The 15,842-nt window shown below is 45.8% G+C and overlaps 1 protein-coding gene across 1 annotated transcript in view; it reads right to left on the reverse strand.

Annotated features, from left to right (window-relative positions):
• The window catches only part of PIK3C3 (phosphatidylinositol 3-kinase catalytic subunit type 3), a 206,347-nt gene that overhangs the window by 124,601 nt on the left and 65,904 nt on the right, over positions 1 to 15,842 (reverse strand). The window contains exons 12-17 of the mRNA XM_073589786.1: positions 15,546 to 15,633; positions 14,229 to 14,296; positions 14,041 to 14,146; positions 9,641 to 9,757; positions 5,480 to 5,611; positions 1,841 to 1,969 (exon numbers count right to left, since the gene is read on the reverse strand). Coding sequence (XP_073445887.1) covers positions 1,841 to 1,969; positions 5,480 to 5,611; positions 9,641 to 9,757; positions 14,041 to 14,146; positions 14,229 to 14,296; positions 15,546 to 15,633 — 640 coding nt within the window. The remainder of the gene's footprint in view (positions 1 to 1,840; positions 1,970 to 5,479; positions 5,612 to 9,640; positions 9,758 to 14,040; positions 14,147 to 14,228; positions 14,297 to 15,545; positions 15,634 to 15,842) is intronic.

The raw sequence follows: 15,842 nt of genomic DNA on the forward strand, positions 1-15,842 counted from the left end.
CCTGAGGGAAGTTTGCGATTGCAAGAAGAGCACGCAAAGTACTTGACTAAGGTGCCAGAGGAGGCAGGGGGACGAGCGCGGTCAGACTTAGAATTAGACATACTGACGGACAGTCACTGAAGCCTTGCCGGAAGGTTGGGGGACAGGAGGCAGAGGAGGGTGTCAGTCTGCACTATGCAGAGCTACTCACGGTCCGGTGTCCTATCGCAGCTTCCAATAAATGGAGATGCACGGTTCGTCCGGTTTGCAGGGGCACGGCTGAGGGAACAGCGTCCGGCTGACAGGCTGAGAAAATGGCGGCAGCCAGAGAGGAGCCGAGCAGGAAGCGCGCGCTTTCCTGCAGATGCAGAGGAGGTAGGCGGGGCTAGGCGCCGATGATAAAAATGGTGCCGCCCGCTAAGATGGTAGGGTGGGAGGGACGGCGCCGCCTCCGGGACGCTCAACCTGAGGGGAGAAGGCCGTGGGCGGGCTTAGAACGGGCGGGAGGGAAGCCCGCCCGAGAATGGAGGCCGGGGCGTGGCCACGACGCCGGACAAGGCCCCAGATGACAGGGCGGCGCGGAGGCGTCGCAGAACCGCCGCGGTGGCCGCTACTGAGGACAGCTAGGACCTGGCAGAGGGGGGGGGGGGGGGGGGGGGGGAAGAGCTGTCCGATAACCAGCCAGGGCCTAAATAGCTGCAGCGGCCGCCTGGAGACGACGCGGAGGCGTCGCAGCACTGTCACAGCGACCGCTGCCGAAGAATCCATGGAATGGCCTGGCGTGGAATCCGCAGGAGAGAATGGGACTCAGGTCTCATACTTACCCTCCTGATCCGTTTCATCCAGCGTACTGTTTCAAGGAGAGTATCCTGCGCCTCAACCGACCGACCGGCTCTGGTAGGCGAGTGGGTGGGAGAAGGGGAGCGAGGACCATCTGGAACGCCACATCCATGTTAGGGGTCTTGGTCCTGCTGTAGACTTATGAGGATACGGGGTGGCAGTACACGCCGTACTCAGTCTCTTTGTGGGACTACAGATGTGACTATTCACACTGTATCCCTCCGGAAAAACCTGAAAAGAAACGACGCACATCGAGGTAGATATGGGTCTAATGAAAGACCCGTGTCCACCTCCTACTGACACTAAGCTAAACTGAGGAACTTCCTGCCGGTCGGTGGGGTGTATACGGCGGAGGAGGGGCTAACCTTTTTTTGTGCATAGTGTCAGCCTCCTAGTGGCAGCAGCATACACCCATGGTCTCTGTGTCCCCCAATAAGGCGAACGAGAAAGCGTTAATATCTCGATAATTACTGCAAATTTTAAAACACGGTAAATTGAAAGAGTGCTAGTTTTTACAAGAAGTATCCAAGAATGTTTATGAAGATGGGAATAACCAAGATGGTCTTCAGTTCTAAAACTATGGAAACCTTAGGAGCCATTATCCTAAATGCATGTATAGTGTATAGGCTAACAATAATTTTTGCATTTGATTTTCATAAAAAAAACCTTCTGCGTGGTTTGGCCTCCAGTAGCCGCTGTGACGCACCAGTTATTGCTGGCTGAAGAATGATGTCACCGAGAACCCATCGGTGAGCTTTTTCTGAAGGAAGAGCTGGTGATGTCTTTTGGTTCTTCAGAGCTCCTCTCGGGTCATTTTTGACCACATAAAATGTTGAGCCGAGCATCGTAGCCCTAAATGAGCCTAAGATAACCCAACCGTGGCATTTTCTCCATGAATTGCAGACTGACGGATGAGGGGTAAAGGGGCGAGTTTCTTGTGCCGATGTGTATTGGGCCCCAATAATGAGACAGAAGTCAGTTTCCAGAAGACTTCATTTGTGGTGCGATCTCTCTCTCTTACCTTATCCATTAACGATATGATTTGAAGGATGAGCTGGTCCTGGCGCAAGTCATCTCCGTTTTTGAATATCACTGGATATTTCCCTCCGTCCTCGGTTTTGAAATACAACTTTGCTGGCATCAGGGCGCTCTGCAGAGAGAAGTGTTGATGGCGGTGTTAAGAGGTTATTGATCCAATCGATTAAAACTGATCCTTAGCTAGTGGTAGACAGCCATTAAACTTTACATGTCCAGGTGGCCCATCTCCTACTCTCCACTGATATTCTAAAACATCACTGCAGAGTAGAGCAGTTGCACAAGAACACGCAGCTGCGGGAGAAAAGATCAGGCGGTCAGACACGGCCGAGCTCCCCACAAACTGTGCACTGTGTATATAGTGATCAAGGAGGCAGGGACGGTAATAAGCCACCTCTGACTCCTCCATCACGATATACACAGTGCTGAACACGAGCTGGGTGTGCAGAAATAAGGAGCGATAATAGTGCCTCTCCCTCCTGACCCCGTGGCCCATGTGATCGCTGGGTGTAGGGAGGAAAATCTTAGTTACTTACCCATAATGGTATTTCTCTGATCCCATGACGGCACCACGGAGAGAGAGAGGGATTTGTTTAATTTTGGATTTTGTATAACCATTTGAGTTGCAGCTGAAAGTCCTGTGTAATGCTCTGTAAACCAACCGATGTGGGAGAGAGGTACCGCCTTTTTCACCTGTAGGTTTCCTGTCCCTGAGGGCGGATCCCTCTCTCTCTCTCCGTGGTGCCGTCATGGGGGAGAGAAACAGGAGCTGTTGGGTTCTAGGAGACGCAGTCAGATCTTCTATGCTTCCAGGAGGCCAAATTCCAAATTAACTGAGAATTACAAAAAAGGAAAATGGGCCTCTGCAAAAGCTAGAACACCCTGCATGGTTAGGACCTTGTAGCACTCCTTTTTGAAAGTATCACAGCTTGTAAATGCTTTTTGTAGCCAGCCAAGAGTCTTTCAATTTTTGTTTGAGGGATTTTCATCCATTCTTCCTTGGACAATTGTTCCAGTTCTGTGAAATTCCCGGGTCGTATTGCATGCACTGCTATTTTGAGGTCTAGCCACAGATTTTCTATGATGTTCAGATCGGGATCTGTGAGGGCCATTGTAAAACCTTCAGCTTGCACCTTAGACTATTGGGGATTTGGTCGTGTGTTTAAGATCATTATCCATTTGTAGAAGCCAGCCTCTTTTCAACTTCAGCTTTTTTACAGATGGTCTTACGTTTGCATCAAGAATTTGATGAAATGAAATTTGATGAAATTTCATTAAATCCATTCTTCCTTTTACCTGTGAAATGTTCCCTGTGTCATTGGTTGCAACACAACTCCAAAGCATGATTGAGCAACCTCACTGCTTAATGGTTGGCAAGATGTTCTTTTCCTGAAATTCTGTGCCCTTTTTTCTCCACACATGACATTGTGGCCAAACAGTTCAATTTTAACCTTATCGGTCCATAGGACATGTTTTCAAAATATATCAGTCGGTTGTTTAGATGTTCTTTTACATACTTCTGACACTGAATATTCTTATGAGGACACAGGAGAGGTTTTCTTCTGATGACTCTTCCATAAACGCCATATTTGTGTGGGTGACTCTGAACAGTAGAACAATGTACTACAACTACAGAGTCTGCTAAATCTTTCTAAATAGCTTTTACAGTCAAACGGGGGGTTCTGATTTACCTCTCTAGCATTCCTACGAGCAGCTCTCACTGAAACCTTACTTGATCTTCCAGATCTTATCTTGACCTCCACTGTTCCTGTTAGTGCAATTTCTTAATTACATTTCAAACTGAGGAAAGGGCAACTTGAAAAAGCTTTGATATCTTCTTATAGCTTTCTCCTGCTTTTTGGGCTTCCACCATTATCATTTTCAGAGTGCTCGGCAGCTTCTTAGAAGAGCCCATGGCTGTTGGCACAAGGTTAGAGGACGCTGGATTTTTATAAAGTTGGGAAATTTGCATCACCTGGCCTTTCCTAACAAAGAAAGTGAACAAGCCATAACATTAACAGGGTAATGAAAGCTTGGTCAAAGTTATCTGAGCACACAAACCTCCAAGGGTGCCTAAACTTTGCATCGGCCCACTTTCCCGCATTCCACCATATATACACACACACATATTATAATATACCTAAATTATATATATATATATATATATATATATATATATATATATATATATATATATATATATATATACATACACACACACACATATACACACAAATACACACGCATTCATAGATACTATATATACATATATATTATATACATATGCACATATACACTGCCAATACCACTAGCCCCACTCTCATAGAAAAAAGACGATGTCCGTTAAATAGAAAGCAATAGTTACAGAAAGGGGAACAACTTTAGTCCTTTGTGGTGATAAATAAAAAATACATAGAAAAAAATGTGAAAAGAATACTGATTTCCTATGTTATCCCACAAATATTACCTGGATATTTAAAAAAAAAAAAAAAAAAGTATGAAAATTACATAAAAATTCCTCTCCATGTATCATGAAAAAAGATGCACAATTATTTGACTACCCAAATGACAAAAATATTAACAGCTCTTTAAACCACATGTATGAAAAAACCCTGAAATTGTATCTATATCAGGAATGAGGGGGGTACCGTATTTTTTGGATTATAAGACACAGCCCAAATTTTGAGGAGAAAAATAGGATTTTTTTTTTTTTTTTTAAATAAAATGGAGGTGCTTCTTATAATCCATGCATCTTATTGCTTACCGGGGGTGGTGGCTGCGGTGAAGCGGGGTCCCACGATCGCTGCTGGAGGAGGCAGGAGTGGGGTGATTCTGCTTGCCGCAGGCTGAGATGAGGGGGTGTTCCGATGTGCGGTGTGCCGCTGCGGGTGTCCGGTGCTGCCCGGCGATGCTGCTGGGGTCTCCGCTGACATTTTCTGAAAGGCCAAAGCCCACGCAGTTCCGTGGTTTCCTGTGTGGTGGACTCCGGGAAAATGTCCGCTGGGGGCGGCACATGCGCAGATGGAGATCTCGGCATCAAGATCTTGGGAGATGAGATTTCAGCGCTGAAATCTCATTTCCTGGGATTTTGATGCCGAGATCTCCATCTGCGCATGCGCCGTCATTCGGCGGCCATTTTCCCAAAGTCCACAGCACAGGAAACCAAGGACCTGCGTGGAGCTCTGGCCTTTCACAAAATATCGGCAGAGCCCCCCGCAGCACTGGAGACCCCCCGCAGCACCACCGGACACCCCCTCATCCCAGCCTGCAGCAACGGTACCGGTAAGGTATATATGCATTATAAGACGCACCCCCATTTCCACCCCAAGTTTGGGGGAAAAAAAGTGAGTCTTATAATCCATAAAATACGGTAAATGGCTGGGTGCTGAACTGGTTTAAGGAAGACCTGTCGAGAATCTAAAAATGCATCCTTTCATGCAGATGTGAACGTATCGTTAAGGCCCAGAGACACATTAGATGAAGGTCGGCCAAACTCGACAGTCTGGGTGGATCTGCTGACCATGTACTGTGTGTGGGGGGCTCCCATGATGTTGAGGGAGAGAAGGACTGGACAGGTTGGACATACATCTGTCACTTTTGCCCCTCTGAGATGGATGTGTGTTACCTTGAATAGAGTGGCTTTCTCTGGGATAATTCCCCGGATCTTCACCTGAGGTTCTAGTGGTAGAGGAATCGGCTCGATCTCCGAGAGGTTCATCTTCTCGTTATCTCCCAGTAAGGCCTGCAGCCGCTCATTCTGAAACATAAGGCGAGCTGTGAGGTTACAGAACAATTTCAGAAGGATTTATTTTTATTTTTAATAAGGGGACACATATGCAGCTGAAGATGCGGGAATGGATGATTCATCATAAGAGGAAAAAACCCCAGTGTAATTATCCATCTGTAAATACGTCATGCCTTGTGTTTCCAGGCGGCGGTTCCTAAACCCTGTAATGACCATGTCATCCAATTAGATAAGGGTCGAGGACATAGCTGCTCAATAAGGCAGCTCCAGACAAACATCCAGGAAAAAAAGGAGATTATTTTCCCAGGCGTCAGCGTATATAGTGAAAGAACACACCCGATGTTTTCACAGATAATGACTGGGGTGCTGCCTTCTTTGGAAGTTTGTATATGGTTGTCCTGTGGGTCTGAGACCTGCTGCTCACCTCTATCTATATTATCACATATCTAGGAATTCATCTATCGAGAATCCTGTCCTTCTTATCTATGTATCCATTACTGTACCCACCTTCTATCTATGCATCTAGTATTCTATCTTTTTATGTATCTGTCTCATAAGTAGCCATCACCTCATGTCAAACTAGCAATCTAATTTTTATCTAAGCATCGATGGATCTGTCACTTATCCACCTGTTGGGTCCACGTCTGTGTATCTACAGTATTTTCCATGTAATATCTCTGTATTTGTCTACCTATCCAGCACTGTTCTTCTGTCATAAAAACATCCAAGCATCTCTAGTTGTCTCCTAACACTGTATATATCTCCATCTGCCTCATATTGTCGGTGTATGTATCTCATATCTATCATCCATCCATATATCTATGTCCGTCTTCTAGCCATCTATCTAGCCTCATATCCATCTATCCATCTCTGTCTTCTAGCCATCTATCTAGCCTCATATCCATCTATCCGTCCACATATCTATGTCCTTCTTCTAGCCATCTATCTAGCCTCATATCCATCTATCCATCCACATATCTATGTCCTTCTTCTAGCCATCTATCTAGCCTCATATCCATCTATCCCATCCACATATCTATGTCCGTCTTCTAGCCTCATATCCATCTATCCATCCACATATCTATGTCCGTGTTCTAGCCATCTATCTAGCCTCATATCCATCTATCCATCTCCATGTTCTAGCCATCTATATAGCCTCATATCCATCTATCCATCCACATATCTATGTCCTTCTTCTAGCCATCTATCTAGCCTCATATCCATCTATCCATCCACATATCTATGTCCGTGTTCTAGCCATCTATCTAGCCTCATATCCATCTATCCATCTCCGTGTTCTAGCCATCTATATAGCCTCATATCCATCTATCCGTCCACATATCTATGTCCTTCTTCTAGCCATCTATCTAGCCTCATATCCATCTATCCGTCCACATATCTATGTCCTTCTTCTAGCCATCTATCTAGCCTCATATCCATCTATCCGTCCACATATCTATGTCCTTCTTCTAGCCATCTATCTAGCCACATATCCATCTATCCGTCCACATATCGATGTCAGTCTTCTAGCCATCTATCTAGCCTCATATCCATCTATCCGTCCACATATCTATGGCCTTCTTCTAGCCATCTATCTAGCCTCATATCCATCTATCCCATCCACATATCTATGTCCGTCTTCTAGCCTCATATCCATCTATCCATCCACATATCTATGTCCGTGTTCTAGCCATCTATCTAGCCTCATATCCATCTATCCATCTCCGTGTTCTAGCCATCTATATAGCCTCATATCCATCTATCCGTCCAAATATCTATGTCCTTCTTCTAGCCATCTATCTAGCCTCATATCCATCTATCCGTCCACATATCTATGTCCTTCTTCTAGCCATCTATCTAGCCTCATATCCATCTATCCATCTCTGTCTTCTAGCCATCTATCTAGCCTCATATCCATCTATCCGTCCACATATCTATGTCCTTCTTCTAGCCATCTATCTAGCCTCATATCCATCTATCCGTCCACATATCTATGTCCTTCTTCTAGCCATCTATCTAGCCTCATATCCATCTATCCCATCCACATATCTATGTCCGTCTTCTAGCCTCATATCCATCTATCCATCCACATATCTATGTCCGTGTTCTAGCCATCTATCTAGCCTCATATCCATCTATCCATCTCCGTGTTCTAGCCATCTATATAGCCTCATATCCATCTATCCATCCACATATCTATGTCCGTGTTCTAGCCATCTATCTAGCCTCATATCCATCTATCCATCTCCGTGTTCTAGCCATCTATATAGCCTCATATCCATCTATCCGTCCACATATCTATGTCCTTCTTCTAGCCATCTATCTAGCCTCATATCCATCTATCCGTCCACATATCTATGTCCTTCTTCTAGCCATCTATCTAGCCTCATATCCATCTATCCCATCCACATATCTATGTCCGTCTTCTAGCCTCATATCCATCTATCCATCCACATATCTATGTCCGTGTTCTAGCCATCTATCTAGCCTCATATCCATCTATCCATCTCCGTGTTCTAGCCATCTATATAGCCTCATATCCATCTATCCGTCCAAATATCTATGTCCTTCTTCTAGCCATCTATCTAGCCTCATATCCATCTATCCGTCCACATATCTATGTCCTTCTTCTAGCCATCTATCTAGCCTCATATCCATCTATCCATCTCTGTCTTCTAGCCATCTATCTAGCCTCATATCCATCTATCCGTCCACATATCTATGTCCTTCTTCTAGCCATCTATCTAGCCTCATATCCATCTATCCGTCCACATATCTATGTCCTTCTTCTAGCCATCTATCTAGCCTCATATCCATCTATCCCATCCACATATCTATGTCCTTCTTCTAGCCATCTATCTAGCCTCATATCCATCTATCCCATCCACATATCTATGTCCGTCTTCTAGCCTCATATCCATCTATCCATCCACATATCTATGTCCGTGTTCTAGCCATCTATCTAGCCTCATATCCATCTATCCATCTCCGTGTTCTAGCCATCTATATAGCCTCATATCCATCTATCCATCCACATATCTATGTCCGTGTTCTAGCCATCTATCTAGCCTCATATCCATCTATCCATCTCCGTGTTCTAGCCATCTATATAGCCTCATATCCATCTATCCGTCCACATATCTATGTCCTTCTTCTAGCCATCTATCTAGCCTCATATCCATCTATCCGTCCACATATCTATGTCCTTCTTCTAGCCATCTATCTAGCCTCATATCCATCTATCCGTCCACATATCTATGTCCTTCTTCTAGCCATCTATCTAGCCACATATCCATCTATCCGTCCACATATCGATGTCAGTCTTCTAGCCATCTATCTAGCCTCATATCCATCTATCCGTCCACATATCTATGGCCTTCTTCTAGCCATCTATCTAGCCTCATATCCATCTATCCCATCCACATATCTATGTCCGTCTTCTAGCCTCATATCCATCTATCCATCCACATATCTATGTCCGTGTTCTAGCCATCTATCTAGCCTCATATCCATCTATCCATCTCCGTGTTCTAGCCATCTATATAGCCTCATATCCATCTATCCGTCCACATATCTATGTCCTTCTTCTAGCCATCTATCTAGCCTCATATCCATCTATCCGTCCACATATCTATGTCCTTCTTCTAGCCATCTATCTAGCCTCATATCCATCTATCCGTCCACATATCGATGTCCGTCTTCTAGCCATCTATCTAGCCTCATATCCATCTATCCGTCCACATATCTATGGCCTTCTTCTAGCCATCTATCTAGCCTCATATCCATCTATCCATTTTTATATTCCAAAAGTGAATTAGGGAATTGCGTATCTTGAGTCATTTCTCTTTTTAGAGGCGAGCGGGTGACCCCCGTCATGAGTTGTCACAGATTAATATTTCCATCTAGCCCCATGTGTCCGGGTGATGGGTGATACAGCCGGTGTCCTGGTGTCGCATAGACGCGACACTGCTCGGCAGATGAGAAACATGCTGGAGTCCGGGGATGAGAAGGATTCCGGGTGTATTAGAGGAGGGCACGTACCTTTTTTTTGCGGTTGCCACTTTCACGCTGCACTGCCTTCATGAGATGAACCAGTCTATCTACAAAGGTCTGCTGTGTCGCCAGCAGCGAGCGCATCACTCTGACAGACTTATCGCCCTGGAGCAGAAGACGGGAGGGAAGGGGAAAAGTTATAGAAAAATGACACTTGTCTGGCCTGTTACTGCGAGTCTCATCTGCTCGCACCACACTGCAGCCCGCACTCCCACCAAGGCCTGGACGTCATTAGAGGGGCTTTCATTTACACTGCAGCCCGCGCTCCCTCCAAGGCCTGGTCGTCATTAGAGGGGCTTTCATTTACACTGCAGCCCGCACTCCCTCCAAGTCCTGGACGTCATTAGAGGGGCTTTCATTTACACTGCAGCCCGCGCTCCCTCCAAGGCGTGACGTCATTAGAGGGGCTTTCATTTACACTGCAGCCCGTGCTCCCTCCAAGGCCTGGACGTCATTAGAGAGGCTTTCATTTACACTGCAGCCCGCGCTCCCTCCAAGGCCTGGACGCCATCAGAGGGGCTTTCATTTACACTGCAGCCCGCAATCCCTCCAAGGCCTGGACGTCATTATAGGGGCTTTCATTTACACTGCAGCCCGCGCTCCCTCCAAGGCCTGGACGTCATTATAGGGGCTTTCATTTACACTGCAGCCCGCGCTCCCTCCAAGGCCTGGACGTCATTAGAGGGGCTTTCATTTACACTGCAGCCCGCGCTCCCTCCAAGGCCTGGACGTCATTATAGGGGCTTTCATTTACACTGCAGCCCGCGCTCCCTCCAAGGCCTGGACGTCATTAGAGGGGCTTTCATTTACACTGCAGCCCGCGCTCCCTCCAAGGCCTGGACGTCATTAGAGGGGCTTTCATTTACACTGCAGCCCGCGCTCCCTCCAAGGCCTGGACGTCATTAGAGGGGCTTTCATTTACACTGCAGCCCGCGCTCCCTCCAAGGCCTGGACGTCATTATAGGGGCTTTCATTTACACTACAGCCCGCGCTCCCTCCAAGGCCTGGTCGTCATTAGAGGGGCTTTTATTTACACTGCAGCCTGCGCTCCCTCCAAGGCCTGGACGTCATTAGAGGGGCTTTCATTTACACTGCAGCCCGCGCTCCCTCCAAGGCCTGGACGTCATTAGAGGGGCTTTCATTTACACTGCAGCCCGCGCTCCCTCCAAGGCCTGGACGTCATTAGAGGGGCTTTCATTTACACTGCAGCCCGCGAACCCTCCAAGGCCTGGACGGCACTAGAGGGGCTTTCATTTACCGGCTGTTTATCGTTACCTACAAGTGGAAGCCTCAGTATGAGAAGATGGGGTGGCGTCAGACCCCAAGTCCTCGATCTGTAGATTAGTGTGACTACACAAGAACAGCGTCCCTGACAGCAGACCCCCAACTTGTGATATCATTATGACTAGTGACATCAGACCACGCCTTTAATCCCTTTGTCACCATGATATGGGTGCAGGAGCCCCCATGGCTGCCATGTTAGTCCATTGGCTTGGCTTTCCAATACCATGGTATTGCACCATATACTATGTGCGGTCAAATGATTTTAGATTCATGTCCACCAAGCAGATAAAAATAATTATCTATACACATACAGTACACACACTATCACAAAAGTGAGTACAACCCACACATTTTTGTAAGTACTTTATCTTTTCATGGGTCAACGCTGAAGATATGACAATGTAAAGTAGTCAGTATACAGCTTGTGTAACAGTGTAAATATCGTGTGCCACAAGAATCCTCTTCTACTCCTCCATGTTGACATCAAGGACCTTGCGCTTCTCCACCTTCCATTGGAGGATGTCCCACAGATGCTCAATAGGGTTTAGGTCTGGAGACCTGCTTCACCAGTCGAGAACCTTTACCTAAAGTTTATTTACAAAGCAGTGGTCATGCTTGAGGCCCAGTTCCTGAAGGGAGGGGGATCATGCTCTACTTCTCTATGTCACTGTAGATGTTGACATTCATGGTTCCCTCAATGAACTATAGCTCTCCACAGCCAGCAGTCCTAATGCAACCCCAAACCATGACACTCCTACCACCATGCTTGACTGTAGGTAGGACACACTTCTCTTTGTACGCCACACCTGGTTGCCACTACACACGCTTGACACCATCTGAACCAAATAAGTTTAGATTGGTTTCTTCATACTACGGGACATGGGTCTACTAATTCATGTCTTTGGTCTGCTTGTCTTCAGTAAACGGTTTGCGGCCTTTCTTGTGCATAATCTTTAGAAAAGGCTCTTTCTGGTATGACAGCCATGCACACCAATTTTGAGGCAGTGTGCAGCATATGATCTGAGCATTGACAGGCTGACCCCCCCCACCCTGTAACCTTTGCAGTAATGTGTATGATCTGAGCAATGACAGGCAGACCCCCCCACCCCTGTAACCTCTGCAGCAATGTGTATGGTCTGAGCACTGACAGGCAGACCGCCCCCACCCCTGTAACCTCTGCCGCAATGTGTATGGTCTGAACAATGAAAGGCGGACCCCCCACCCCTGTAACCTTTGCAGCAATGTGTATGGTCTGAACAATAAAAGGCGGACCCCCTACCCCTGTAACCTCTGCAGCAATGTGTATGGTCTGAACAATAAAAGGAGGACCCCCCACCCCTGTAACCTCTGCAGCAATGTGTATGGTCTGAGCACTGACAGGCAGACCCCACACCCCTGTAACCTCTGCAGCAATGCTGGCAGCACTCATACGTCTATTATGAAGAGACAACCTCTGGATAGGATGCTGAGCACGCATCTTTTTCGGTCGATCATGGCGAGGCCAGTTCTGACTGGACCCTGTCTTGTTAGACCATTGTATGGGCTTGGCCACAGTGCTGCAGGGCAGTGTCAGGGTGTTTGCAATCTTCTAATAGCCTCGGCCATCTTTATGTAGAACAACATTTCTTTTTTTCAAATCCTGTGAGGAGCCATGTTGAACTTCCAGTGACCAGCATCAGTGTAAGAGCGATAACACCAAATTTACCATACCTGTTACAGTGTCTCAAGTGTGAAAGGGTATCACTAAGGAGTCACGTGAAACCAGGGAGGGAAACTGGCTTATTGGGCATAATTTTTGCCATTTGCCCTTAGGGGTATACTCACATTTTGTTGCCAGCAGTTTAGACATTAATGGCTGTGTGGTTTAGAGGGCACACCAAACTTACACAATTCTACAAGTTGTGTACGGACGGCTTTACATTGTATCAAAGTGTCATATCTCCGTTTTGTCCCATGAAAAGATATAGGAAAATGTTTACAGAAATGTGAGAGGTGTACTCACTTTTGTGATATGCTGTGTGCGTACAAAAGTACATGTGTGTGTATATAACACACACACACACACACACACACACACACACACACACACACACACACACACACACACACACACACATACAGTAGCTGAAGAGCCCGGGCATAGTAACTAACTGTGGTTAGCTATAGCAAATTATAATTATCCTCCATCCCATAGTCGAGTGCCCATATACCCATCATACATATCCACGATCCCATAGGCCCGTGCCCATATACCCATCATACATATCCACGATCCCATAGGCCCATGCCCATATACCCATCATACATATCCACGATCCCATAGGCCCGTGCCCATATACCCATCATACATATCCTCCATCCCATAGGCCCGTGCCCATATACCCATCATACATATCCACGATCCCATAGGCCCGTGCCCATATACCCATCATACATATCCACGATCCCATAGTCCTGTGCCCATATACCCATCATACATATCCACGATCCCATAGGCCCGTGCCCATATATCCATCACACATCCTCCATCCCATAGTCCCATGCCCATATACCCATCACACATCCTCTATCCCATAGTCAACCATTATGACATCATAATGAGCGGCGGGGCTTGCAACCTATGATGACATCAGCGTCGCCATGTATGACATCATAATGAGGGGCGGGGCTTGATACACACACTTTTCCCCCATTATGTAGATAGGGGCAAAATAGTTTGGTGAATTGGAACGCGCGGGGTTAAAATTTAGCCTCACAACATAGCCTAGGACACTCTCGGGGTCCAGACATGTGACTGTGCCAAATTTTGTGGCTGTAGCTGCGACGGTGCGGATGCCAATCCCGGAGACACACACACACACACACCCCACACTAAATGTTTATTTTTTTTTAACCAATAATCACACATACAGTATATACACAGACTAGACGCGTGAGGCCGCACACGACTAGTTGGAATGTTGCATATCGCACACTTGTGGTCACATGATCGATCGACCTCGCCGCCAGCAGCGGCGAATCCTCGCAGTGCACGCTGCTCGATGTGAAAGTTCAAAAGTGAACAATCAGAGTGAAAAGCCTGGACAACCCGTTTATCGTGTTACCTTTAAAAGTGCCTGACTGAATCGTCTCATGACATTAAGGTACATCTCATGGGTCTTCGGATCTCTCATCTGGGTATCCTGGTCTTCACACTCAACAATAACATACCTGGAAAAAAGAAAGAAAATAAATTACACTGATGCCTGCAAACCTGGTATCCAGAAGAAAAGAATCCGCGCAGTGTACACACCAGTATAAGTAGTTGGCCAAGGTGGAGTTCTTGCAGGCTCTGGAGATGAGGAACGTGCACAGATCTTGCTGGAGGGGAAAAAAAAAAAAAAAAAAAGTAGTAAGAAGCACTTCTACGATGGGTGAAATGTATTCAGGTTTTGGTGCCAGTCTATTCCCATCAAATAGTAGAAAATGTTGTTGCACGCAGACTTTTGCAATGTCACGCCACTCTTACAATTCTGGTTAATTATGCAAATTAGTCCAAGTCAGATTATTGAATTCAAATTTTTTTTAAAAACTTGCTCCAGCATGGGATGAAGTAAAACTGGAGTAAAGGCTCTACGACGGATGTCCCAGACACATTAAATGTTAGGCATAAACCCCCTTTTATAACTACTGCACTTGACAATAGAGAAAAGAAAAATCATTAGATAATCGCCATGGGTCAAAATCGGCCATGCCCATTTGAGTCATGAAGATGGCAGTGATCGTCAGAAAGAGGAACAAGGCGGCTTTAGCAGCTGTATCACATATATAGCAAATCACCAGCTTACAATGGAAGCCACAAATTCAACGAGCAAATAAAGTGACAATCTGAAATTTACAGCTGAGCTCAAAAGTTTACATACCCCGGCAGAATTTTTGCTTTCTTGGCCTTTTTTCAGAGAATATGAATGATAACACCAAAAGTTTTTCTCCACTCATGGTTAGTGTTTGGGTGAAGTCATTTATTGTCAAACTACTCTTTTAAAATCATAATGACAACCCAAAACATTCAAAAGACCCTGATCAAAATGATGGTGGCTCATTGGATTGGTGATGCCTCTTTTTCTGACACTGGAAACTTGCAGAACATGGAGGGCTCGATGGAATAAATCCCAGACCAGGACACCTAAAGAGAAAATGTCATGTATTCTGTGACGCTAAAGCTTGGGTGTCATTGGTCCTTCCATCAGTACAATGGATCCCAGGTATATCTCTAAGTTCCCTAAAGTTTGGTTTCAGAAATCCTGAAAGTAACCTGACTTGACTTGCATAGAAAATCTTTGGTGGGATATAAAGGGAATTGCAGAACTCAAATCCATTAATATTCGTGACCTGCAGGCCATTGCCGACGAGGAATGGGTTTAGATCCCTCAGGAATGCTGCAAGAAGCTGGTGTCTAGTGATGCATTATGTGTGCAGCAGGTCACAAGAGCTAAAGTGGCTTCTAAGCTTGTCAAGTAGGGGAGAAAAATTGGGAGACTGCAGAAAATCAGTAAAAGTGGCTTTTTGTGACATATTTGGAAAAACAACCATAATGAAGGGGGATAGACAGGATATACATGGAGATTACCTCAAGATTATCAGCGTCCCCACCATCTTTAGCCTTGGAGGACGATGCAGGAGATGATTGCGTATGGGCACTAGATAGAATTTGTGAACTGACATATCAAAAAAAAAAAAAAACTATAGATATTAGAAACATCATCTGCACGTAAAGTATAACCTTCCTACAGCCCACATTTAAAAACCCAAAACCATATCATTAAGACAGACAATCCCAGCACAGCCCAGAGAGGACATCACACATGCACAGTGTGCTGATAAATACTACTGGCTGCATCTCTTCTGATACTGGTTATACAGACAA

Source organism: Dendrobates tinctorius, unplaced genomic scaffold, assembly GCF_039654945.1.
Source record: "Dendrobates tinctorius isolate UK_male_01 unplaced genomic scaffold, ASM3965494v1 ptg000113l, whole genome shotgun sequence".
Classification (NCBI taxonomy): domain Eukaryota; kingdom Metazoa; phylum Chordata; class Amphibia; order Anura; family Dendrobatidae; genus Dendrobates; species Dendrobates tinctorius.